This window comes from Hemitrygon akajei, chromosome 14 (assembly GCF_048418815.1).
Source record: "Hemitrygon akajei chromosome 14, sHemAka1.3, whole genome shotgun sequence".
Taxonomy (NCBI): domain Eukaryota; kingdom Metazoa; phylum Chordata; class Chondrichthyes; order Myliobatiformes; family Dasyatidae; genus Hemitrygon; species Hemitrygon akajei.
In genome coordinates this window covers 49372778-49400211 of record NC_133137.1, presented here as the reverse complement: position 1 = coordinate 49400211, position 27434 = coordinate 49372778, and the positions used below count along the sequence as shown (strand labels likewise).

Here is a 27434-nt window from a genome sequence, read left to right as displayed (position 1 = left end):
CCGGCCGGGGAGCCGGAACAGTGATGTGGATATTTTGTCATGACAGGTGCATAAGGAGCCGGACATGGACGAGGAGTGGGAGAGCGCTCCTGCCCCAGGGGTGAAGGGGTGAAGAAAAGGAGAGGGTTACTGATTCAGAGGATGATGAACTGGATGTGTGGTACATGCTGCCTTTTGCTAACTTCCCATTGATTGAGGAAGAGACTCCTGGCCCTTCTCCCAATGAGTCAGGTGAAGTGGGGGGGGAGGGTTGTTTTGGGCAGCCTGGGTTACAGCAGGACCCTGAAGGAGAGGAAGCGGGGCCTGGACACGGGGCAGGGGGCTCCGAGTTGCAGGGGGGCCTGAGTGATAGATCGAGAGAGGAGTCAGCAAGTAGGTCCTCAATGCCTCTCTGACGCAGGCAGCAGCATGATCCATACCGAGTCCAGCTCCTTCATTTTCTCTGCCAGCGAGCAACTCTCTGATGGAGTAGATTCACAGTCCATTAAGTTCTTAATGTCCAGCAGCATCTTACAATCATAACAAATACATTTAAAAAGGACAAAATCACCTTTGGTTGACCCTCCAGAAGTTGCTGTGATCGAATGCACCGCCATCTTACCAGAACTCCAACCTTGAACAGCTAATGATCAAATGCCATCCATTCTATTTACTTAGGGAGTTCTCATCCATGATCCTCACCAGAGTTTATGTACCACCAGTGGCCGGCAATAATCAACCACTTGAGATACTGCAGGATGGCATCTCCAAATAAGAAACAGTCCATCCCAACACATTTCAAATCAGTTAGGACTTCAACCAGGCTTGTTTGAAGAACTTCCAGCCCAATTACCATCAGCATATAACCTGCAACACCAGAGATCCCAACACAACCTAGACCTCTGTTATACTAAGATACTTATCATTCCATGCCAAGACTACATATCGATAAATCGGATGACTTAGCTGTCCCTCTCCAACCTGCATACCAGCAGAGGCTAAAGAGCAAAGTTCCATAGATTGAGACAACAAACAGGTGGTTATGGGAAGCAGAGGAGCAGAAATGGGATTGCTTCGAGTCAGTGAACTGAACCATGTTCAAGCACTCATCTGTGGATCTGAATGAATATACCATGGTTGTTACGGACTTCGTAAAAACAGTTGTAGACAAGTGTGTCTTCACAAAATCATTCAATGTCTACCCCAGCCAGAAGCTCTGGATGAACCATGAGATCCACAATCTGCTGAGGGCCAGATCAGAACAATTCAAGTCTGGTGGGAACAAAGAGGTTACAAGAGACCCAATTATGGTCTCTGGTGTTAGGGTCCAGTCTGGAGCCCACCTTCCGGGTCTTGCTCCGGTCCGCGGACTCCGGACTCCGGGCCTTGCAGCCAGCCCTCCTGTCACCCGGAGCCATTGGATCATCTTGGCTTAAGGAGGTACACCTGTCACCTATTAGAGGGCAGGTGTTTATAAGGGGCTCGGGAACTGAGCCTAGTTGTGGGGTTGTCCTGCTCTGTACCTGGACTGCTGGCTCTGAATACTGTCTGTATCCCGTTCTGCCCTGGTTGTCGCCCTATCTGTATCCTGTTCTGCCCTGGTTGCTGGCCTGTTCTGTATATGCTCTATCCAGTTGGTCTTGTTCCCCTGCTTCTTTCCTGTGCACTCTGGGATCCTCCCACCTCGTCCGAACTCTGGGATCCAGCCCCACCTGCCTTACCCCTCACATGCCATGGCATCCCCATCCTGTCCTACCCCAATACTTCAGTGCCTGCGTCCTGCATTTGGGTCCAATCCTGCCCCCATTCCTGACATCTGGAAAGCCATCTCATGAGTGAAGCAGCAATTCCGGACCAAAATTAAATCAATGAAGGATGCTCAATAGTTGTGACAGGGTTCATCTCTTATAATGTAAAAAGAAGAGACATAGGTGACAATAGGGTTTCTCTTACAGAGTTCAACGCCTTCTATGCTCTCTTTGACCATCAAAACATGAAGGAACATCACAAACTCCCACAGCTCCTGATGCTCCTGTGATTTCAGTCTCTGAGGCTGGCGTGTGAGCAGCTTTCAGGTGAGCAATCCCATAAAGCATCTGGCCCGCACAGGGTACCTGGCCAAGTACTAAAGTCTTCTGCTGATCAGCTGGCTGAAATGTTCACTGAGATCTTTAACCTCTCGCTTCAGCAGTCTGATGTACCCTCCTGCTTCAAGTGGACACCACTGCCTAAGAAGGACGTGGTAACCTGCCTCAAAGACTATCATCCAGTAGCACTTACATCCACAGTGCAGAAGTGTTTTGAGAGGTTGGTGATGAAACATATCAGCTCCTGTCTGAGAAGCAACTTAATCTGTTCCAGTTTTCCTACTGACACAACAGATCCACAGCAGATGTCATCTCATCGGCTCTTCACCCAATCCAGGAACAACTGGACAGCAAAAATGCATACATCAAGATGCTCTTCAATTACTACAGCTCAAGATTCAATACTACCATTCCTCAAAGCTAATCAATAGGCTTCAAGACTTGGGTTTCAATACCTTCTTGTGCAATTGGATCCTCAATTTCTTCACTTTCAGACCCTAGTTAGTTTGGACTGGCAACAACATCTCCTCCACCATCTCCATCACCACAAATGCACCACAAGGCTGTGTACTTAGCCCCCTGCTGACTTGCTTTACACTGTGGCACAGTTACAAGATTTGCTGATGGCATACATCACTGTCGTAGGCTGTATCAAAGATGGTGATGAATCAGCATCTCAGAGGGAGATTTAAAATCTAGCTGAGTGGTGCCACAAAAACAACTTCTTACTCAACGTCAACAAGACCAGGGAGCTGATTATTGACTTCAGGAGAAGGAAACCGGAGGCCCATAAGCCAGTCCTCGTTGGAAGACCAAAGGTGGAGAGGTTCAGCAACTTTAAATTCCTCGGTGTTATTGTTTCTGAGGACCTATCCTGGGACCTGTAAGTATAATTACAAAGAAAGCACGACATCGCCTCTGCTCCCTTAGGAGTTTGCGAGACACCAATGCCCTTGAATGAAAAATCCTACAAAATGTAGTGGATATGGTCCAAACCATCACAGGTAAAGGCTTCCCCACTAATGAACACATCTACATGAAATATCGTCACAGGAAAGCAGCATTAATCACCAGGGACCCCCATCACCCATGCTCATGCTCTCTTCTCACTGCTGCCATCAGAAAGAAGGTACAGGAGCCTTAGGAGTCAAACCATCAGTTTTAAGAACAGTTCTTATCTCTCAGCCATCAGGCTCTTGAACCAAAGGGAATAACTTCAATCAACTTCACTTGCCCCATCACTGAAACGTTCCCACAACCAATGGACTCACTTTCAATGACTTTTCATCTCATGTTCTTGACATTTATTGCCTACTTATTTATTTATTTATTATTACTATTTCTTTCTTTTTGTATTTGCACAATTTGTTGTCTTTGTACACTGGTTGAATGTCCAAATTGGTGTGATCTTTCATTGATTTTATTATGGTTATTTTGTTATTATGGATTTATTGAGTATGCCCACAAGAAATGAATCTTAGGGTTGTATATGGTGACGTATATATACTTTGAATATAAATTTACTTAGAACTTTAAATCCCAAGAGCACTTTGTCATTCGAGCAGTGAGAACAGATGTACTGTTTAAACATGAATAAATTTTAAATTGTTAGTCATAGAGCAATGCTTCTCAATCTTTTTCAGTTCGTGGGTCATTTGCCTTGGGGGCCCCACCCCTATAGTCTCTGTTAGTTGCTATTTCTTTTGTCAACTGTACTAATTATTCTAATATACAGTCAACATGTACAGGTTATAGGTACTATTATTATATGTAAATATGTTACAGGCATATATAAAAAATTAAACTATTTCAAAGCTCTCAATAGGACACTTTATTTATAATATACAGCATATAATATTCTTCCAACCAGCAATGAAACTGCACTTAATATTGTTACCTTGGGTATTTATAGCGAGATCGTTGTGACTGATGCAAACTAGTGAGTTTTTGAGTATCTGATTAAAGATACTTGTAATTGAAAATCACCTCTTTTCACAACATCAAGACAGTTATAAGTGTTTGACAGCAGGTGACGAGCTTGACTAAAACCACGTTCATAGTTAAGAGGTGTGAAATCCAATTTAAAAACAGCTTTGTTTTCACCCAGGGCTGTGGAAATTTATTTTGAATATCTCTATTCAGAAACTCCTGTGGCCCCAAGTTTCTTGTTTTTTTAAACTTATGAACCTATGAAATCCGGCATGGACTGGGGTGGGGGTGGCTTATAGCCCACATTGATAATCACTGTTATAGCGCATGACAGCACTGAAACAGGCCCTTTGGCCCATCTTGGGCACCATGGTAGTGTAGTGGTTAGTGGTGTCAGAGGTCGGAGTTCAATTCTGATGTCATTTGTAGGGAGTCCGTCCGTTCTCCCGTTGGAATGTGTGTTTTCCCTGGATGCTTTGATTTCTTTGCACAGCCCAAAGACATACTGGGTAGGTTAATTGGTCATTGTAAATTGTCCTGTGATTAGGTTAGGGTTAAATCAGGTTGGGGGGGGTGGTGCATCTGGAAGAGCCCGCTCTGCGCTGTATCTCTAAATGTAAAAGAAAAAGTCTAGTCCATGCCAAACTGTTATTCTGTCTAGTCCCATCAACCCACACCTGGATCACAGATCTCCATATCCCTCCTATCCAGGTATCTGTACTTAGCCAAATTTCTCTTAAAAGTTGAATTCAAACCTGCATCCACCACTTCCACCGGCAGCCCTTTCCACACTCTCACCACCCTCTGAGTGAAGGAAGTTTCCCCTCAGATTCCCCTTAAATATTCCAACTTTCACTCTTAAACCACAGCCTCTAGTTCCAGTCTCACCCACCCACAGTGGAAAAGGTCTGCATGCCTGAACCCAATCTCTACCCTTCATAACTCTATATACCTTTTATCAAATTTTCTCCCATTCTCCCTACGCTCCAGGGAATAAAGTTTACCACAATCTTTCCCTATAACTCAGATCCTTAAGTCCTGGCAATATTATTTTAAACTTATTTACATCTTTGCTATAGGTAGGTCACCAGAACTGCACACAATACTCCAAGTTAGGCCTCACCAATGTCTTAAACAACTTCAACGTGAGCTAGAACTAGACTAGAAAGGTCAATGCCTTTGTCTATAGGTTAACTTAATTTATGGACTTTCTAGGCAACTGATCAGGATAAAATTAGCTCACTAACTCACATCCAGACACCTGTATTAAAGAGACGATGCAAGCAGTGGGTGGACCCAAAGCACCAGTACTGCAGGTGGGAAAGTTAAATATACCTCTACTGTGAATGTTAAAGCAAGCAAGTTCAGTAGTCAGGGCAGACAGAGACTTGAAAAGGGAGAAGGTAGGTATGACTTCCTTAACTGCATTTACTTGAATGCAAGGAGGCTGAAAGGTAAGGTAGAATATCTTAGGGCATAGCACAAGGAAATAGCATATTATAATCATAACAGAAGTCTGGTTGAAGAAGCTGCAAGTCTGGCATACATTTCATGTGGTGTGGAGAAGGACAGAGAGAGTAACTCAGGGTATGGTGCTGGAATGAGGGGCCAGTGGTGGGGTAGCTTACCAAAAGCTTTAAAACTAACAATAACACATTTAAATTAAGGAAGATATGCACTCTTTACAACATGGGCATCAACCTGGAAGGGGTGAGAGTTCAAGCCCTTTGTGAGGATCTGCAACTGTGAGCCAATGGCAAGCCAATTGTGGATGGTCTCTCCAGGAAATAAGTGCTCTAACTTGAGGAGGAACAGAGATCAAGATGTTCTGGTATCCAACTTTGTGTGCTTTGGACCTCTACAAAGCTCCTGGTGAAGTCCAAAAGTGGTCTGGTTTTCTTGTGAAATTGCTAGTGCTTGTTGTTTTGTCTGTGACCAGTGGTGTTATTAATTCAGGCATAGAACCTCTCATTATCCTTGATCTGCTTCAAAATATTTATTTAGGATATAGCAAGAGGCCATTCTGGCCAAGTAAGTTTATGCCAGCACTCACAAATTGTTGAAGGAACTCAGAAGGTTAGAAACCATCTGTGGAGGGAAAAGGGCAGTCAAAGGTGATTTTAACTTTCATTTCTAGAGGACAAGCAAGGATGGAATGTTGAGACTTTATAAAGCACTGGTGAAGCCTCACCTGGAATACTGTGAGCAGGTTCGGGCCCCTTATCTAGGAAAGAATGTGCTCAAACTGGAGAAGGTTCAAATGAGGTTCACGAAAATGATTCCGGGATTAAATGGCTTGTCATATGAAGAGCATCTGACGGCTCTGGGCCTGTATTCACTAGAATTCAGAAGAATGAGGGGTGGAACCTCATTGAAATCTATTGAATGGTGATTGGCTTTGGATTTTCCTATGGTGGGGGAGGACACAGCCTCAGGATAGTCGGGCATCCTTTTAGAATGGAGATGAGGTGGAATTTCTTTAGCCAGAGAGTGGTGAATCTGTGGAATTATTAACAAGGCAGCTGTTGTGGTCAAGACTTTATGTATACTCAAGGCAGAAGTTAAGAGATTCTTGGTTGGTCAGGGTATGAAGCGATACGGGAAAAGGCAGGAGATTGGGGCTGATAAGAAAATTGGATCAGCCATGGTGAAGCAGACTCAATGTGCTAAATGGTCTAATTCTGCTCCTATATCCTGTGGTCTTACTTTTCTGAATGAAGAAGAGTTTGTAACTTGCTGTTGTACTATTCTCTTAGTAATTAACCAGTTGTGTGGGAAGTGATTACACATGGACAATGTAAGTGTCAAAACTCAGTAACAAATGAAAAAATATATTTATCTACAATGCAGATGTAATTAACAATATGTTACAATTTTTCAACAGAATGTATAAAAAACTTTCTGTATATTGAAAAGTTGGACTTTAAAGCTAAAGTTATTATAAAATGCCACTCAATACAGTTTGTAAAAAGTTGCCTTTTTATGTAGGTTCCCCTTTTAGGAGAGAATGCCAAGAAATAAATTGGATAAGCTTTGCAAAACAAGCTATCCAGTTGACCCTTGAGCCTTAGCAATAGACTGTACTTTGAAGAAAGAAGAGATAATATTAAATTACGTCAAATTTTAGAACTTGCCTTGTGGATTGTTTTGTCTTGATTTGTGATGGGCTGCAGTAGATTTTGTTCTACTCACTAAATTGCTCAAAGGATATTTAGACAGTAGAAAAGATTTTCAAGGGAAGTTTTAATCATTGGAGTAGATTGGTCAGGCTGGGCTCTTTATTTGGGAAAAGAAGCAGCTGGGGGCAATTAAGCCCATGATTGGTGAGATTGTTAGCTCATAGAGAATTCAAGGAGAAAATTCACATATGGCACAGTAATGTAGCGGTTAGTGTAATGCTTTACAGTACCAGCTGAGAGATTGGGGTTCAATTCCTGCCACTGTCTGTAAAGAGTTCATATGTTCTTCGCTTGACATCTAAGCAGAGAGAATGGAGAGTGTATGTTGAGAAACACCAGGAACAATGAGGTTATTTGTTGTGACAGTTACGGCCCCCGGTGCCTCTGAAAACTAATGAAACCTACACTTGACTTTACAATTGAAAAGGTACATTACAGTCGGGTGACAAGACTGGATTTTGTCAGGCTGGGCTAACTTTACCTGTTACTACACAGCATATCCTTTGTAACTTGGAGTACCAGTCATTACTCTGAATTTCTGTCTTTGGCAGCCTTAACTTTTCCAGAGAGCAAACTGATATGGTTAAGAGCTGATAATCCATTCAGGATACAAGATTCAAAGTACATTTATTATCAAAGTATGTATGCAGTATATAACACCTCCCGCTTCCCCATGAAACAAAAGAAGAAAGAACTGTGGAACCCACTCAAAGAAAAAAACGTTAACTCCCCCACGTGCAAAAAAAATCAAAAAATGTCAACAAAGTGTTGAGCAAAAACACAGGATATTAAACGCAAAATCAGAAGCATACAGTACATCAGTTTAGCTCATTATTTGCAGGCCACCCCGATTCATAATTGCCCAGACTAGCAACAAAAAAAGGAGCAACCAGAAAACATCATAAATGCGAATCGAGTCCCCAATACATCAACCACATCAATTCAATGTTACTCCAGCACCATTCTCTGACAGTGTCGGGGGGAGAGAGAGAGAGAGACTGCCACATGCAGACTCCTTCTCCAACAGCAATGAGCAAGACAATGAGCTGGTAGACAATACTGGACACTCGCTCACCTCGATTATTTCAATCTTCTTTTAATTGGCGAGATCAGCAAGAGATGGAGTCTATCATGGGCAGGATTTAGTTTAAGTAAATTGATTTATAAAAGGATCCTCTTTGTTCCCATTACCACAGTTTTGCATTTGATTCATTGATAACATATTTTATTATTTAGTTAATGAAATCTAGAAGCTGTCAAGTATTTTCAATCATTGATGTGATTGAAGCCCAGAATTTAAGCCAGCTGCCCTGACTGTAATCCAATGTGTCATTACACTGACACTGGAAAAGTTTGTTTGCTCTGCTTTTCTACAGATTACATTTTTCCGCCACTGTAACTGCCAGGAATTCAGTAAAAAGAAGCTGCCTGTCCTAGGCAGGTGGGCAGCTAATTAACAAAGGACTGTTGTAACCCATGATATCACTACTACCTTACCATGCTTCCAGTTTATCTCTCGGGGTTGGGGGGACCAATTACCACTGAATACATCACAACAATATACCGGTAGGTGGTAAGAACAGGGCCAGGAGGGGACCAGCTTTCTCTCTGAGCCAAAGCAGGCAGCAATACTTTGTTCTCCACTTCAGCTCCAGTATTCACTCCCATTTTCACTATGAATGGTTCTGGTCACCTGCCTGTTTATTCTCCTTGGTGCGAGATTGCAGAACTCTGATATACAGAGGGTTCCAGGTGGGCTGAGTGCTTGCCTCCTGCTCCGAATATCCATTTGTAAGTAAACCCCCACTTTCCCAGAGGTGGGGTGGGGGCTGCTCCCTTCACATCCCATCACTCCCACCAGACTCAGGCAGGGAACTGCAATTGAAGCTCAGAGTTAAATAGACAGTCGTTCCCAAGGCAGTGCTCTTTCCTGGGGATTCCTGCCCATCCCGTGGGGTGCTACAGTTAGCACGATGCTATTACAGGTGGGGACGTCGGAGTTTGGAGTTCAATTCCAGAGTCCTCTGCACTTTCCTTCCCTTCTGCACATGGGTTTCCTCTGAGTACTCCAGCTTCCAATCACAGTCGAAAGACATACCGGTTTGAAGTTAATTGGTTATTGTAAATTGTCCCGTGATTAGGCTAGGGTTAATCAGTGGGTTGCTGGGTGGCATGGCTCAAAGGGTCAGAAGGGCTATTCTGCACTGTACCTCTAAATAAATTATAAAATGTATACTGAGTTAAGTCAGACCTTCAACTTACACAGTGAAAAGCTTTTAACACATTTTTCTTGCCTGTAGACCCAATAATCTCAGAAGCATCTATTAAACTGAGCCCAAAACTGTGCATGAATACTCCAGGTGAGGCCTCACCAGTGCCTTATAAAGCCTCAGCATCACATCCTTGCTCTTTATTCTAGACCTCTTGAAATGAATGCTAACATGGCATTTGCCTTCCTCTCCACTGACTCAACCTGCAAGTTAACTTTTAGGGTGTTCTGCATAAGGACTCTCAAATCCCTTTTGCATCTCATTTTTGGATTTTCTTCCCATTTAAAAAATAGTCCACACATGTATTTCTACTACCAAAGTGCATGACCATGCATTTTCCAACATTATGTTTCATTTGTCATTTCTTTGCACAATCTCCTAATCTGTCTAAGTCCTTCTGGATCCTACCTGTTTCCTCAACACTACTTGCCCCTCCACCAATCTGCAAACTTGGCAACAAAGCCATCTATTTCATCATTTTGGCTAGAAGGGCCGAATGGCCTACTCCTGCACCTACTGTCTATTGTCATTTAAATCCTGCATAAAAATAAGTGGTCCCAACACTGACCCCTGCGGAACACCACTAGTCACTGGCAGCCAACTAGACGAGGATCCTTCTATTCCCAGTCACTGCCTTCCAATCAGCCAATGCTCTAACCATGTTAGTAACTTTCCTGTAATACCACGGGCTCTTGGTAAGCAGCCTCATGTGTGGCACCTTATCAAAGGCCTTCTGATGACATCCACTGCATCTCCTTTATCTATCCTATTCATCAAAGAATTACAAGTTCATCAGGCAGGCTTTTCCCTTAAGGAAACCATGCTGACTTTGTCCTATCTTGTCCTGTGTCACCAAGTACTCCATCATCTTGTCCTTAACAAATGACTCTAACATCCTCCCAACCACTGAGGTCAGGCTAACTGGTCTATAATTTCCTTTCTGCTGTCTTCCTCCTTTCTTAAAGAGTGGAGTGACATTTGCAATTTTCCAGTTCTCTGGAACCATGCCAGAGTCCAATGATTTTTGAAAGATCATTTCTAATGCCACCACAATCTCCAATGCTACCTCTTTCAGAACCATAGGGTGCAGCTCCACTGGTCCAGGTGATCTCTGTACTTTTAGGTCTTTCAGCTTTTTGAGCACCTTCTCCCTTGTAACAGTAACTGCACCCACTTTTCTTCCTTCACACACTACAAAATCAGGCACACTGCTAGTGTCTTCCACAGTGAAGACTGATGCAAAATACTCATTTAGTTAATCTGCCATCTCCTTGTCCCGTTATTATTTCTCGTGCTTCACTTTCTAGCAGTCCGATGTCCACTCTCATCTTTTATTTTTTTACATACTTGAAAAAGCTTTTACTACCCACTTTGATATTATTTGCTAGCTTGCTTTCATATTTCATCTCTTCCATTCTAATGACTCTTTTAGTTGCTCTCTGTAGATTTTTTTAAAAACTTCCCACTCCTCAATCTTCCCACTATTTTTTGCTTTGTTGTATGCCCTCCCTTTTGTTTTTACATTAGCTTTGACTTCCCTTGTCAGCCACAGTTTTACTATTTTGCCATTTGAGTATTTCTTCATTTTTGGAATACACGTTTTTCCCAGAAATGCATGCTATATTGCTGCTCTGCTGTCATCCCTGCCAGCAGCTCCTTCCAGTTTACTTTGGCCAACTCCTCTCTCATACCACTGTAACTTACCTTACTCCACTGAAATACTGCTACGTCAGACTTTACTTTCTCCCTCAACTCAAATTTCAAGTTGAACTCAATCAATTGTGATCACTGGTTCCTTAGGGTTCTTTTACCTTAAGTTCCCTGTCACGTCCAGTTCATTACATAACACCCAATCCAATATAGCTGATCCCCTAGTAGGCTCAACAACAAACTGCTCTAAAAAGCCATCTCTTAGGCATTCAATAAATACACTCTCATGAGATCCATTACCAACCTGATTTTCCCAATCGACCTGCATATTAAAATTTATCATAATATTGCCCTTTTGACACCCCTTTTCTATTTCCTGCTGTAATCTGTGGTCCACCTCCCAGCCACTGTTGGGAGGCCCATATATAAGGGTCCTTTTACCATTGCAGCTTCTTAACTTGACTCACAAGGATTCATCAACTTCCGACCCTATGTCACATCTACAAACGATTGTATTTACTGATTTGATCCCATTCTTTACCAGTAGACCAATGCCTCCCCCTTCGCCTACCTTCCTATTCCTCCGATACACTGTGTAACCTTGGACATTCAGCTACCAACTACATCCTTCAGCCATGATTCAGTGATGGCCACAACATCATACCTGGCAATCTGTAATAGTGCAACAAGATCACCCACCTTATTTCTTATACTCCACACATTGAGATACAACACCTTAAGTACCGTATTTGCTACCCTTTTTGATTTTGCATCCCTAATGTACTGCTATTCACCCTATTGGCTGCAACTATGTTCCATCATCTGCCTGCCCTTCCTGACAGTCAGACTGCACGCTATCTTTACTTTTTTACCATCTGTCCTATCCTGCGTCTCATCACTCCAGTTCCCACCCACCTGAGAAATTCGTTTAAACCCTCTCAAACAGCTCCAACAAACCTGCCCGTGGGAATATTGGTCCCCCTCAGGTTCAGGTGCAACCCATCACTTTTGAACAGGTCATACTTCCCCTGATCCCAATCATCAAGAACCTGAAGCCCTACTTCATGTACCACCTTCTCCACCACTCATTTATCTGCCAAATCACCCTGTTTCTACCCTCATTAGCGCGTGGCACAGGCAGTAATCCATAAATTACTAAGAAAGAAATCAGGAGACCCAGAAGCGGCTATGAGAAGGCCTTGGCAGACAGGATTAAGGAAAACCCCAAGGCATTCTACAAGTATGTGAAGAGCAAGAGGATAAGACGTGAGAGAATATGACCAATCAAGTGTGACAGTGGGAAAGTCTGTATGGAACTGGAGGAGATAGCAGAGGTAAATAATGAGTACTTTGCTTCAGTAATCACTACGAAAAGGGCGATTGTAAGGATGACTTACAGCGGACTGAAAAGCTTGAGCATGTAGATATTAAGAAAGATGATGTGCTGGAGCTTTTGGAAAGCATCAAGTTGGATAAGTCACCAGGAACAGATGAGTGTACCCCAGGTTACTGTGGGAGGTGAGGGAAGAGATCACTGAGTCTCTGGCGATGATCTTTGCATCAACAATGGGTATGGGAAAGGTTCTGGAGGATTGGAGGGTTGCAGATGTTGTTCCATTGTTCAAAAAAGGGAGTAGAGATAGCTCAGAAAATAATAGACCAGTGAGTCTTACTTCAGTAGTTGGTAAGTTAATAAAGAAGATCCTGAGAGACAGGATTTATGAACATTTGGAGAGGCACAATGTGATTAGGGAGTCAACATGGCTTTCTGAAAGATCGGTTGTGTCTTATGAGCCTGATAGAGCAGTAGATGTAGTGTATATGGATTTCAGCAAGGCATTTGATAAGGTACCCCCATGCAAGGTTTACTGAGAAAGTAAGGAGGCATGGGATCCAAGGAGACATTGCTTTGTGGATCCAGAACTAACTTGCCCACAGTAGGCAGAGAGTGGTTGTAGACGGGTCATATTCTGCATGAAGGTCGGTCACCAGTGGAGTGCCTCAGGGATCTGTTCTGGGACCCCTTTTCTTTGTGATTCTTATAAATGGCCTGGATGAGGAAGTGGAGGGATGGGTTAGTAAATTTGCTTATGACACAAAGATTGGGGGTGTTGGGGGTAGTGTGGAGGGCTGTCAGAGGTTACAGCAGGACATTGATAGGATGCAAAACTGGGCTAAATGGCAGATGGAGTTCAACCCAGATAAATGTGAGGTGGTTCATTTTGGTAGGTCAAATATGATGGCAGAATATAGTATTAATGGTAAGACTCTTGGCAGTGTGGAGGATCAGAGGGATCTTGTGGTCCAATTCCATAGGACACTTAAGGCTGCTGCGCAGGTTGACTCGTGGTTAAGAAGGCATACAGTGCACTGGCCTTCATCAGTTGTGGGATTGAGTTTAAGAGCCGAGAGGTAATGTTGCAGCTATATAGGACCCTGTTTAGGACCCACTTGGAGTACTGTGCTCAGTTTTGGTCACCTCGCTATAGGAAGGATGTGGAAACCATAGAAAGGGTGCAGAGAAAATTTACAAGGATGTTATCTGGATTGGGGAGCATGCCTATGAGAATGGGTTGAATAAACTTCGCCTGTTTTCCTTGGAGCGATGGAAGATACATGACCTGATAGAGGTGTATAGGATGATGAAAGACATTGATTGTGTGAATATTCAGAGGCTTTTTACCAGAGCTGGAATGGCTAGCACGAGAGGGCACAGTTTTAAGGTGCTTGGAAGTTGGTACTGAGGAGATGTCAAGGGTAAGTTTTTTTACGCAGAGTAGTGAGTGCGTGGATTGGGCTGCCGGCAACAGTGGTAGGGGTGGATATGATGGGTTTTTTCAGAGACTCCTAGACAGGTAAATGGAGCTCAGAAAAATAGAGGGCAATGGGTAACCCTAGGTAATTTCTAAGGAACATGTTCAGCACAGCTTTGTGGGCCAAAGGGTCTGTATTATGCTGTAGGTTTTCTATGTTTCCCGGGAGGTCCTGCTTCTCAGCAGGATGTTAAACATTGTATTGATCTTTCTTCTTAAGTGGGTATAAAGGTTTCCAGGTCACTATTTTGATGAAGGCTAGGGGAGTATTCCTGATGTGTATCTCCTGGATAATGCTTATTGAAACAGATCTGCTCACTTAACTTAGCATTGTTTGTGGAAGTTTGCTGTGTGCAAGTTTTGGTGGCTCCCCCATTACAATGATTTCACTCGATGCCTGGTGTCTCTGAGGCTGTGAAAGGTACTGTGTAAATGCAACTCAAAGATGAGGTGTGCATTTGCGAAGGGCAAATATAGCAGGGGAATGTGTAACTGTAGGGTAGTGAGAAGTGTAGAGGGACCGAGAGATCTTCAAAGGTAGCAGGATAAGAAATGAGTGCATGGAGGATTGGAGAGTTGGTGACATCAGAGGATGTAGCATCATCAGGGCAACATATGGGTAGAACCAGGTGGTAGTTAGCAGTAAACACAAGGGATTCTGCAGATGCTGGATGTCCAATGGAAGACACACAAAATGCTGCTGGAAACCAGTAGGTCAAGCAGCATCTATCAAGAGGAATAAACATTCAATGTTTCGGGCCCAGAACCTTCACTGAGACATCATTGTCCTCATGAAGATTCTTGGCCCAAAACATGGACTGTTTATTCCTCTCTATAGATGCTGACTGGCCTGTGATAGTTAGCAGTGATGGAGGAAGGAAAGAGGAGAACGAGTTGGATGAGCAGTGTAGCCAGAGACCAGAAAACATACCAGAGTGTGGGTCACTAACACAAAGCAACTTGCCACATTTTCAACAGATAAAGTGACTGAGTGGAAAATAAATACTGTTCTTGATAACAGGTGTGGTTGTTATTTCCTTCCAAAGTGATGGCCTGGAGCTTAGCAGTCCACCTTTTAACAGCCACAAAGGAGCATTGAGGATTTGCAGGGAATGAAAATAATTTCCATATACTTGGTCAAGGCACCATGCCTAATCAGGTCCTGATAAAGGCTCTCTGCCCAAAACTTCAAATGTTTATTCCTTTCCATTAATGCTACTTGACCTGCTGAGCTCCAACAGATGTTCAAAGGGTCATTGTGAATGCCAGGTTTCTGGGACAATTCATTCTGTAATCACCAATAAAATCTCTAAGCCGATACCCCAGGAACTACAAGGAGCAGATCCAGCCATTGCAGTCTTCCTATGGAGAGGCAGTGAACTAACAAAACAATGGACAGGTCTTGTGTTAGTCAAGAGCCCCTCAAAGCACCTCTCGTCTCCAGTGAGTTCACCTCAGCTCCACTGCTCAATTTTCTTATTCAAGGAGTGTGTCAGAGGAACAGTATACTAGGTACAGTATGTGAACATTTGCAGCAGCTGCCAAGTAGTAGATGAATGCAAAGATGAGGTTTCATTTTCAAACCCTTGGATGAATATTACCCTGGAAGGCAAGTACAGCTGGGCCACAGTTTAATATTCACATCTGTTCAAGTATGTAGCAAATAATTTTTTTATTATAGTGAATTGTGTTGCATGTGGGACAGAAATGGCAAACGTGTGGCTTTACTTGGACTTTGTTTCAAAGTCAAAGTAAAATTTATTATTCAGAGTACTTACAACCCTGAGATTTTTTTTCTATGGGCATACTTAGCAAATCTATAGAACAGTAACAGGGAACTGTAAACAAACTGTGTAAATGCAGATATAAATAAATAGTAATAAGTAACGAGCATAAAATAACAGATAAGAATCCGTAAGTTAGTGTAATTATCCCCTTTTGTTCAAGAGCCTGTGGTTGAGGAGCAGTAACTGTTTCTGAACCTGGTGGTGTGAGTCCTGAGACACCTGTATCTTCTAGCAGCAAGAAAAGAGCATGACTGGGTGGTGAGCATCTTTGATGATGAATGCTGCTTTCCTACAACGTTTCATGTAGATGTGCTCAATGGTTGGAAGGGTTTTTCCTGTGATGTACTGGCCGAATCCACTACCTTTCGCAGGATTCTCCGCTCAAAGGCATTGGTGTTCACATACCAGGCCTTAATGCACCCAGTCAGCATACTTTCCACCACAAAACTATAGAAGTTTGCCAAGGTTTTCGAAGACATGCTGAACCTTTGCAGACACCTGAGGAAGTAGAGATGCAGTTGTGCTTTCTTCATAATTATATGGTGGGTCCAGAACAGGTCTTCTGAAAGAGTGACACTCAGGAATTTAAAGTTATTGACCCTCTCCACCTTTGATTCTCCAATAATTACTTGTCCATGGACCTCTGGTTTCCCTCTGCTGAAGTCTACAATCAGTTCCTTGGTTTTGTTGACATCGAGTAACAGGTTATTGTTATGACACCACCTGTATTTCAGTCTCTGTCCTGTATGCTGATTCATCACCACCCTTGATACAGCCCACAAGAGTGGGGTTATCAGCAAACTTGTATATGGTGGTGGAGCTGTACTCAGCCACACATTCATAGGCGTAAAGCGAGTAGAGCAGGGGGCTAAAGTACACATCCCTGCAGTGCTCCTGTGTTGATGGAGATTGTGGAGGAGGTACTTTTGCCAATCCAAACTGACTGGGTCTACAAGTGAGGAAATACAAGATCCAATTGCACAAGGGGGTATTGAGGCCTAGGTCTTGGAGTTTACTGATTTGTTTTGAAGGGATGATGGTGTTAAATGCTGAGCTGTAATCAATAAAGGGCTTCCTGATGTTTGCATCTTTGCTGTCCAGACGTTCCAGAGTTGCATGAAGAGCCAACGAGATGACATCTGCTTTGGACCTGTTGCTTCAGTGAGCGAGTTGGAGCAGATCCAAGTCACCATTCAGATGGGAGCTGATATGCTTCAACAGCAGCCTCAAAACACTTCATCACTGTGGAGATAAGTGTAACTGGGCGATAGTCATTTAGACAGGTTACCATGCTCTTCTTGGGCACGACTGAAACCTGCTTGAAGCAGAAGGGTACCACACACTACTGGAGCAAAAGTTTAATGATATCCATGAACATACCAACCAGTTGGTCTGCACAGGTCGTCAGTACTCGGCCAGATACTCCATCCAGACTGGATGCTTTCCCTGGATTCACTCTCTTGAAGGCAGCCCACACGTTGTCTTCAGATACTGAGACCAAAGGATTATCAGGAGACGTGGGAGTGTGTGATGGTTCCTTCCTGTTCTGGTGGCCAAAGGGAGTATAGAAGACATTGAGCTCATCTGGAAACGAAGCTTTGCTGTCCTCTATGTTGCAAGATTTAACTTTGTAAGAGTTTAAGGCATTCAAACCCTGCCACAGCTGTCGAGCATCCCCCATCGATTCCAGTCTAGTCTGGAATCTCCATTTCCCCGTTGAGATAGCTTTCCGGAGATCATACCTGCACCTCTTGTAGCAGTCTTGATCTCCAGATTCTGATCAGGCTCTCAGCAGATTCAGAATTTTATTGTTTAGCTAAGACTTTCATTTGGGGTCATCCTTTAAAAAATGAACATCTAGGATCTCCTTTCTTAGAGCTGGTTTCCCAGCTTAATCTTGCCTCTTCCAGCAGCATCATGCTTCACATCACCTACAGTCCTGGATTAAATAAACTAACCAGCTGCAAATGGGCCTTTTCAGCATCATTACCATATCGCAACAGAAAATGGAGGGTAAATGAAGAGAGAAAATGGGGCAAAGGAGGATACAAAGCTCAAGGTCAGCATCTAATCAAATTTCAGCAGACACTCGAACAGATCTCTTAACGATTAGATGGGACTTTTGACCTCACAATCTACATTGCAAGATTGCACTTTATTGTTTGACTGCACTGCACTTTGTTGGTAGCTTTTACACTCTATTCTGCTTTGTTATTGTTTTACCTTACTCTACCTCAACGCACTGTGTAATGATTTGATCTGTATGCAAGCAGGGGAACAAGATGCCACTGATAAATAAGGGACGTAAATTGTACTGGAGTGAGGATTAGGGAGAGCACAGCAAAAGAGGAGTGCACTTGGATGTGCAGTTGAATAGAATGAATAAATGAGAGAGAGTGCAAAACATGGGAAAAGGGGTGCCAGGAATATCTGAAGACTTTGCTTAAAGAGACATGGAAGAAATAACGATGGAATGAGATAGGAATGAAGGTATTATGGACATCTATTCTCCTAAAACTTCTAACAGAAAAGCAACATGTTGACTATTACTTCTGCTCTACCACCTTGTTCACCCAGCTCCCCAGAGCAACCCTTCCAGGTTTATTTCCCCAGCAAGTATTATTTCACCAGGTTTGAGTCTCTGCTGTGGTTCAATGGGTAGAACACCCATTCTTAAGCCTGAATCAGAGGTGTGCTTTCAAATCCCACATCAAAAGTCAATAGAGGTAGTGCAACACCAACAATCATGCTGACAAATTCCTGCTGCTACTCTCAGGTGGACAAGAAAGATCCTACTGGAATATACAAGTTCTCCTCGGTGTGCTGGCCAACATTCTTCCCTTAAACAAGAACAAACCGGCCACTGCTGTTTTCAGGAGTTTCTGCACAAACAGACTGCTGCGTTTCTCTACACTGGATATATATATAAAACTCTTTGAGATATCCCATGGTGAAAAGCATAGGTTGTTAGGAATAATTTGGGTTTTATAGATTGCTTACAAATTTAAATCAACTGAAGACATGTTTGCTGGTCGTAGACTGATCCAACACAAAATGTATCCATGACGTAACTTTATTTGTTTAATGTCCACATAGAATGAGGAAGAAATTGAAGGTATCACTTAGAGTGCAAGTTGGGGCAGCACATGCTCACTTGCTGCTTTGTGGTGGGACCCACTCATGAATCTTCTTGCGAGTAGTTGAATAAGGTACATACTGTCCTGGCGTGCCACTCATGTTAAACTGATGCGTTTTGAAGATAAATTTCCTTTCAACTGGAGGGTGTGTAGTGGGTGGGTGCTCAGTAAAGCAGTGAATCCAACGATGCCTAAAGTAGCCAAGAACAGAGAAAAAAAAATCAAATGAATTCAAAATTCAACAACAGCTCAGCTGTTTTCAGTGGCATCTCCCGTGACCTCCATCTAAAGCAATCAACGGCCGTGTTCTATAAATAAGATGCAAAAGACCTGACCCATAAGACTGAGATGAAAGGCACTGGCCATCATTAAAGGAAACCTGGAGTACACTCCACCCTTTCCAAAACAGCTGGGAAATCAATCCAACCTAACCACAAGATTGAAGCCCTTTCAACATTCCTCCCTTTCCGCACATTGGAGCAGATGTTCTTACTGGATACATAGACATTAATTTCACCCATGTTCCTGAAGAAATCCACAAAGCAGCATCAACTTATAAATTGACTATCATTCACAAGTCTGCTCTAATCATGTGGAGGTAGTAAATCAGCACATTTTGCATCTGTCATCACTAGAGCCCAAGTTCAATAACTGAGGAAATGGTCATGATATTGCATAGAATAAAAAAAGGGGACACTTCCAATTTGACCAGAATGGGATGCAACCTAAGTGGAAACTCTGGAGGTTCTGGCCATAACTAAGCCAACGAAATGGAGCAGAGTACGTGAGGAATGCCAGCATTACATACCCGCCCAAAGAAGGGTTACAAACCAATCTGCTCTCAGCTGAGCACAAGTGATGGCGAAAATTTCGAGACAATAATCCAGAACAAAATGAAATGACAGAATCAAATCATTGGCATAATTTGAAAAACACCTGGGATGGAGTATCTACATACACAAATCATCTAAAGTTGTGTGAAGGCCATTAAATGCATCTGGATTGCTGAGTTGTGTTAAATAGCTGAGCCTCAATTGGGGTGTTGTACTCATTTATGAAAGCCACAATTTAGGGAGGAAAGTAAGACTACAGCAGGTAACAAAATGATCATAATGGCACCAGGAGTAGGGCTATCAATCCTGCAGAGACACTTTCCACAGAACAGGACTGATGAAGGGTCTCAGCTGGAAATATCTAACTCAGGCCTGCTGAGTTCCTCCAGCATTTAGTGGTCTCCTGAGTTTTGTTTTTTTTTAAGCAAAGAATTATGATGATCTGGACTGCAATCCGTACAAGGGTGGAGGAAACAATCAATTGTAACCTCAGGTCAGGTAGGGAAAGATTTCTTCACCCGTGGGTGTTGAATGTTTGGAGTTCCTACCCAGTGGGACAGTGGAAGCCCAGTAGCTGATAGAGATTTTGAGATTCACAGGCTTTGGATCAGAGATGCTTAGGAACCCAGTCTTTACACATCGACCACAACAAGAGTGAATCAAAGCTGCATCACACATAAAGCACAGCACACCACAAATGCAAAGAAAACGACTGAAAGTAACTGAATATTACCATTCTGGAGGAATCATGCTTCCATCTACTTCCCAGTAAGTGTTCTTCCCATTCATCTCTTCAGTATATTCAACCCATCTATGTCGACCTAAGAATTGAAATTATAAACCAATCAACAAGATACCACATTCACACCAATCAGAACTTAGAACAGCACAGTACAACTGCTTCAGCCCACAATGTTGTGCTGGCCTTTAATCTACACCATGCTCAATCTAACCCTTCCCTCTTACACAGCCCATAACCATCCAAGTTTCTTACATTCATGTTCCATCTAATAGTTTCTTAAATGTCCTGAATGTTCCACGCACTTGCTGCTACGTTTAAAAGAAACACCTAACTCTGACATCTCCCCTCCACTCACCATAAAAGCATGTCCTCTGGAATTAGCCACTGCCATAACGAGATGAACAATAACCGGACAGGCTGATTAACTTGAATGTGCGATCTCCCCTTCACTGTGTTAAGTGGCTGCTACAGACCTGTGGTGCAGGTCACATCACTGAAGAGGCCTCAGAGGTCTTCTATTAGTCAGGGTCGACCAAGGATATTGCGTCTGAACTACCTACATGACATGTAATCCAGGGAAGTACAATACGGATAAAGCAGGCTCCGCCTACAGAGACTGGTGCAGTCTGACACCAGCAGCGCCAGAGGAGCTGCCAGTCAGCACTAAGCTCAACACTGGACTGCCTTAGGGACTCCAGCTCTGGATTTCTCCCTCAGGGTTTACTCCTAAAGCCTTCCCCATGAGTGGGTATAGCTGCAAGGCAGTGGAGGTCTGAGATCAAAGTTTTCCTTCTCCTAGATGAGCTGCCAACCGAGGCTGAAGAGTCCCACCTGCCTGAAGCGGTTGGTTGTAAGACACCAAGAAGCCGCCTTTTTCCTCTTCTCCTGCCAGAAGGAACTGTTCTGCCACACTTAGTAACTAAGCCACGCATGAAGGCCAGGAGCTGGACTTGATTGTCAGAGACTATTTGAGACGCACGCCATTGGGAGCATCTAATAGGTAATGGAAGCTTGTCCCCACTACCTCCTCCGGATATGACAAGCAAGAGGCCTCAACTCTTCGGAATTCACAATATGTAGATTACATAAGCAGCAAGTCATAAAACTAAGACACTAGTGGGAAGTTGCAAAAGCACCAAAAGATATTATGGAAAAACAATAACTTTACTTATATAGCACCTTTCATACTATAAGACACAGGCTCAAAGTGTTTTACATAGATTGTAAAAATAAATCAATATTGTCATAACAATATAATTCAAATTTGAAAATCATAAAACATTATATAGAATAGAATAAAATGTAATTGAATAGACCAAATTATATAAATACATTTAACAGCAACAGGCATTAAGTAATCCTTTAAGTTCACCAAATTTAATAAGTAGGTTTTTAGAAGAGTTTTGAGATGTTCCACAGTATTAGCCTAATGAAAAGTGGGAGTGGAATTATAACTTGTAGCAAATAAAATGGACATTATCAGATTGCCCTCCCATTATAAACACCATCAATTTCTCCTTAAAATCAAGATAGCAGGATAGATACACAGAAACATAAAAAACCTATAGCACAATACAGGCCCTTCAGCCCACAATGTACTTACTTTAGAAATTACTTAGGGTTACCTATAGCCCTCTATTTTTCTAAGCTCCATGTACCTGTCCAAGAGTCTCTTAAAAGACCCTATCATACCCACCGTCGCTGACAGCCCATTCCACACACTCAACACTCTCTGCAAAAAAAACCCTACCCCTGACATCTCCTCTGTACCTACTTCCAAGCACCTTAAAACTGTGCCCTCTCGTGCGAGCCATTTCAGTCCTGGGAAAAAGCCACTGACTATCCACATGATCAATGCCTCTCATCAGTTTATACACCTCTTAACCTCCATCACTCCAAGGAGAAAAGGCCGAGTTCACTCAACCTATTCTCATAAGGCATGCTCCCCAATCCAGGCAATATCCTTGTAAATCTCCTCTGCACACTTTCTATGGTTTCTACATCCTTCCTGTACAGAGGTGGCCAGAACTGAGCACAGTACTCCAAGTGGAGTCTGACAGCTTTGTACAACAGCCTATGACCAACCAGCCTCTGTCTCACGTCCATACGATGATCATATTCCCTCAACACTCTTGGTAGATTTGAATCAGGGCAACAAATAACCCACTCAAGGAATTCAGCAAGTCGAGCAGCAGCTACAGGGGAGGGGAAATGTCAATGTTTGGGGTCGAACCTGGCATTAGGACTAAGAACCAGAGGGGGAAGGGGTGAAATGGGATCCAGAGATGATAGATGGACGAAGGAGGGGCGGGGGATGATGAGCAGATTAAGCCAGGGAAGGGAGGGGAGGATTGGAGTTAGTAGACAGAGGTAGGTGGACGATAAACGCAGGCATACAAAAGACAACACAATAAAAGACATTTGGAGCAAAATTGCAGGGGTTTAGGTTGGTCTGGTCCTGGGAAGATAGAGATGGAGACAGACAGGAGGGTGATAAGCAGGAACACAAAGGCCACCAGTGGTGGAAATTGGTAAGTAAGGTGACAATTGGAACCATAGGTTTATGGTAGTAGGTGATTTTAACTTAGATGTCATGCCCCAAGGAAGTTGGGGTGCTGCCGTGCTTTCTTTGTAATTGCAATTACGTGCTGGGTCCAGGACAGGCCCTCTGAAATGGTAACACCCAGGAATTTAAAGTTGCTGACTCTCTCCACCTCTGATCCCCCAATGAGGACTGGCTAATGGACCTCTGGTTTCCTCTTCCTTGGTCTTGCTGACATTGAGTGAGAGGTTGTTGTTATGGCACCACTCCCTCCTGTCTGCTGACTCGACACCACCACTGATTAGGCCAATGACAGTGGTGTTGTAGGCAACCTTAAATATGGCATTGGCCTAGCCACACAGCCAGAGTGTAAAGTGAGTAGAGCATGGGGTTAAGCACACAGGCTTGTGGTGGTCCTGTGCCAATGAAGATTGTTGTTGCCAATCCAAACTGACTGGGACCTGCAAGGGAAGAAATTGAAGATCCAGTTGCACGATGACATATTGAGACCAAGGTTTTGGAGTTTATTGATTAGTTTTGAGGGGATGATGGTATTGAATACCAAGCTGTGGTTGATAACGAGCATCCTGATGTTTGAATCTTTGCTATCCAGATGTTCCAGGGTTGAAAAAAGGGCCGACGAAATGGCATGTGGACCTGTTGTGCTGGTAGGGAAATTAGAGCAGATCCAAGTCACTTCTCTGCAGGAGCTGATGTGTTTCATCACCAATGTTTCAGAACACTTCATCACTGTGGATGTAGGTGCTACTGGACGATAGTCATAGAGGCAGATTACCACGTTCTTCTTAGGCACCAGTTTGATTGAGACCTGCAGAAGCAGGTGGTACCTCAGACTGCCGAAGTGAGAGGTTAAAGATATTGGTGAGCACATCAGGCAGTGCTCAGTACAAGCGTTTAGCATTCAGCCAGATACCCCATTCAGGCCAGATGCTTTCCATGGGAAACTAGAACTAGAGGTCCAAGCAACACTCACAAAATGCTGGAGGAACTCAGCAGCTCAGACAGCATCTATGGAAAAGAGTACAGTTGACGTTTCAGGCTGCGACCTTTCACCAGGACTGTCCCAGCATCTGTAGATTTTCTCTTGTTTGTAATAGAAGTAGGAGTCATAGGTTAAGGGTGAAAAATGAAATATTTAAGGGGAGCAATCACTCAGATTGTGAAACAATCAGTCACCAGAAGTGTTGGATGTGGGTTTGATTTCACCCTTTAAGAGAAGTTTAGATAAGTACATGGATGGGAGGGGTATGAAGGGCTATAGTCCAAGGGACTAGGAAGAATAATAATTCAGCACAGACTGGACGAGCTAAAGGGTTCAGTGACTATGACATTCAGGGAGGCGTGAGGGCAGAAGGAAACAGGACCATGGGGGATGGGAAAGCCTGTGGTAGTAGGTGGATGGAAACAGGAAGGGAAAAGGGGTGAAAATGGGTGATGGGGCTGGTGGCATGTGTAGGAATGGGCAAGAAAAATGCTAGGCCAAAGGAGGATTGGAAGGAGGTAGGTGGTAAAACACACCAGAGATGAGGATTACCTAAAACTGGAAAATTCAAAATTCGTACTATCATACCTGGATGGTGGTGACGGAGTGGGTGCACGAGCAAGTATTGTACCTCCTGCTGTTGCAGTGTGTGTCAGAGGTCAGGGACGACGCTCGACTTTACACCTCCTCCTCCTCCTCATCACCGTCCAGACTTACACAGTCCTTCCAGATGGGACAAAAGTTCATGGGTACTATCTGCAAATTCCTCTACTGCATTCAGTGCTTCCAACGTAGCCACCTCTACGTCACTGAGAAGACAGACCAGGCAATTGATCTGCAGAGCATATCTGGTCTGTCCAGAATGGACATCCCAAGCTCCCAACTTACTTGTTACCAACAGAGAGACGTTGTGAAACAGTCAGTATCGGTATGGTGCTTTGCACTGTTACGTTCCCCGTAACTGGGTGACTTACCAGCAAAGATAGAGAGGTCCGCTGAAGTCTGATGGTACTATTTTCAAACGTTTTTTATTTATAAAGGGGCACAAATGTATGGTTAATACAAAACATTCAGATCATATACGTCGTCAATACTCAATCTAAAGCACAGGTATAGTAATAATCAATCAGAAATAAGCTCTATCGTTGTCTAGGGGATAATACTGAGTCCAATGGAAATATAAGTCACTCATAAATCTGCAGGCTTTTCCGTTTGGGAACCGCTGGCATTTCACGTGTTGGAGAGAGAGGATTGGTGAGAGAAAGGAACACTTGCCCGTTGTCTTTGCGAAGCAAATCCCTGTTGTTAGTTAAAAACGGTTTTTCCTTTGGTTTCAGCCACAGACTCCCGATCCGGAATCTAACGCACGTGGCTTCCTTCAAAATGGCTTCCCGCTCCGACGGGAAGTGCTATCGTGTCTTCTTAGTGTGTCTTCTTGGTGCGTCTGAGGGGCCGCCTCGGCAGCCCACCTTTTATCAGGACTTGCAGGGTTGTAGCTGTCAATCAGGGTGGGGTGAGGCAATCTCTCCTCATCTCCCAGCCCACGTTGCCCTGAGGGTTTGCACGTAACCCAGTCCCCATTCCACAAAGGTGTCTCCAAGAGACAATGGCCATTTCCGTGGCTTTTGTCTGGCTGAGAGGCCAGACCACATTCCAAACCTTAAGGCTTCTCTCTTATTTTCCTGAGTCCAATTTCAGCACGTCGCTCTCTCTCTTGGGTCATTGACCACCCCCCCCTTCACTAGGGCTCTTGCGATTCTCACAAAGGAGGGGACTGGGGTCATAACAGCACCATGTCTCCAGGGGAACACTATCTATCGTTCAGCTGTATATTCGTGTACGATATACCATGTTCCTAAACCTGGTGCTGTGGGACCTATGGCTCCTGAACCTCCTGCCAAATGGCAGTAATGAGAAGAGAGCATGGCCTGGATGGTGGAGGTCCTTGATGCTGGATGCTGCTTTCCAGCGACAGTGCTCCTTGTAGATGTGATCAGTGGTGGGGAGGGTATTTTCTGTGATGGACTGGGCTGTATCCACCACTCTCTGTAGACCTTGCCGTTCCTAGGCATTTGGTGCTGGTCTTTCCAAAAACAGAGACCAATTTTCACACACCAATGTCCCACAGACAGCAGCTACATAGTGTTAATAATGCAGGTTGAACACTACTGATTTTCCACAAAATTACACAGTGCCATCTCTTACTGCTGAGCGCAGGTGGATCATCCTAAAGCAACACAATTCTCAGCCCCTCAGTAAACCACAGCCCATACTTTCAGTGGAAAATCCTGCAGCAGAACCAGAACCCAAAACATACTTGCACCAGAGAGACCACTAGCACTGAGTCAGAATCCGGTTTAATATCACTGGCATATGTCATGAAATGTATTTTAAAATACAATTTCCCATTGGACCTGCACATAAAGAGTCGCTTATCATTGTAAATAACAAAAGTTAAGATATCACATCCTGAGCAACCAAAAGCAACACTTACCAAAGAAATATCGTTTGTCTTCATAATATTTGTTTCCATACTTGTCTTCCCCAACAAGGTTCCCAGTTTTTAGTTCACTTGTTCTATAAAACCAAATACCAATTGATGGTAATTGTCCTCCATCTCCTCTCCATGCTATTACTCTTCCCTCTTCTCCTCCCCCTCTCCTCTACCGTTATCCTCTCCTCTGGTTTATCCTCAACTCATCTCCTCCCACTTCCCCCTCTGATTTACCCTCCCCTCATCTCTTCCCTCCACTATGATTTACCCTTCGCTCATCTCCTCCCTCTCCCTCCCCTCATCTCCTCCCTCGGATTTATCCTCCCCTATTTCACCTTACCCTCTTACCTTTACGCTCTGTCCCTCCCTCCCCCCTTCCTTTGCCCAGGGTGACCTCTTCGTTCCCTGATGGTCACCTCCCCTCGCCGATTTGAACATAAAAACTTTGTTCCCATCTACTCCGAAATGACTCCATTAACTTCTCCAACCTTAGAAGATGAAACAAAGCACCACGAATACCGCCGTGACTCCAAAACTGAGTCCACCCCCTTCTGAACACAGCAAGAACATCCGCCATGTCGGCCGGCTAACCGCCTTACCACTTCGTTCTGACCCGCCCCACAGCGCCGACCCGCGGCCGGCTGAACGACCCGCCCCACAGCGCCGACCCGCGGCCGGCTGAACGACCCGCCCCACAGCGCCGACCCGCGGCCGGCTGAACGACCCGCTCCACAGCGCCGACCCGCGGCCGGCTGAACGACCCGCCCCACAGCGCCGACCCGCGGCCGGCTGAACGACCCGCCCCACAGCGCCGACCCGCGGCCGGCTGAACGACCCGCCCCACAGCGCCGACCCGCGGCCGGCTGAACGACCCGCCCCACAGCGCCGACCCGCGGCCGGCTGAACGACCCGCCCCACAGCGCCGACCCGCGGCCGGCTGAACGACCCGCCCCACAGCGCCGACCCGCGGCCGGCTGAACGACCCGCCC

At 44.2% G+C, this 27434-nt stretch overlaps 1 protein-coding gene across 1 annotated transcript; it reads right to left on the bottom strand.

Moving 5' to 3' along the window:
• Positions 1 to 18751: 18751 nt before the first annotated feature.
• On the bottom strand, positions 18752 to 27064 carry ndufa12 (NADH:ubiquinone oxidoreductase subunit A12). The gene is made up of 4 exons (XM_073066011.1): positions 26934 to 27064; positions 26446 to 26528; positions 20398 to 20485; positions 18752 to 19022 (listed from the first exon to the last, which is right to left on the bottom strand). The coding sequence occupies exons 1-4, from the start codon at positions 27020 to 27022 to the stop codon at positions 18845 to 18847; spliced, it is 438 nt and encodes a 145-aa protein (XP_072922112.1). The 5' UTR covers positions 27023 to 27064; the 3' UTR covers positions 18752 to 18844.
• Between the last annotated feature and the right edge of the window lie 370 nt (positions 27065 to 27434).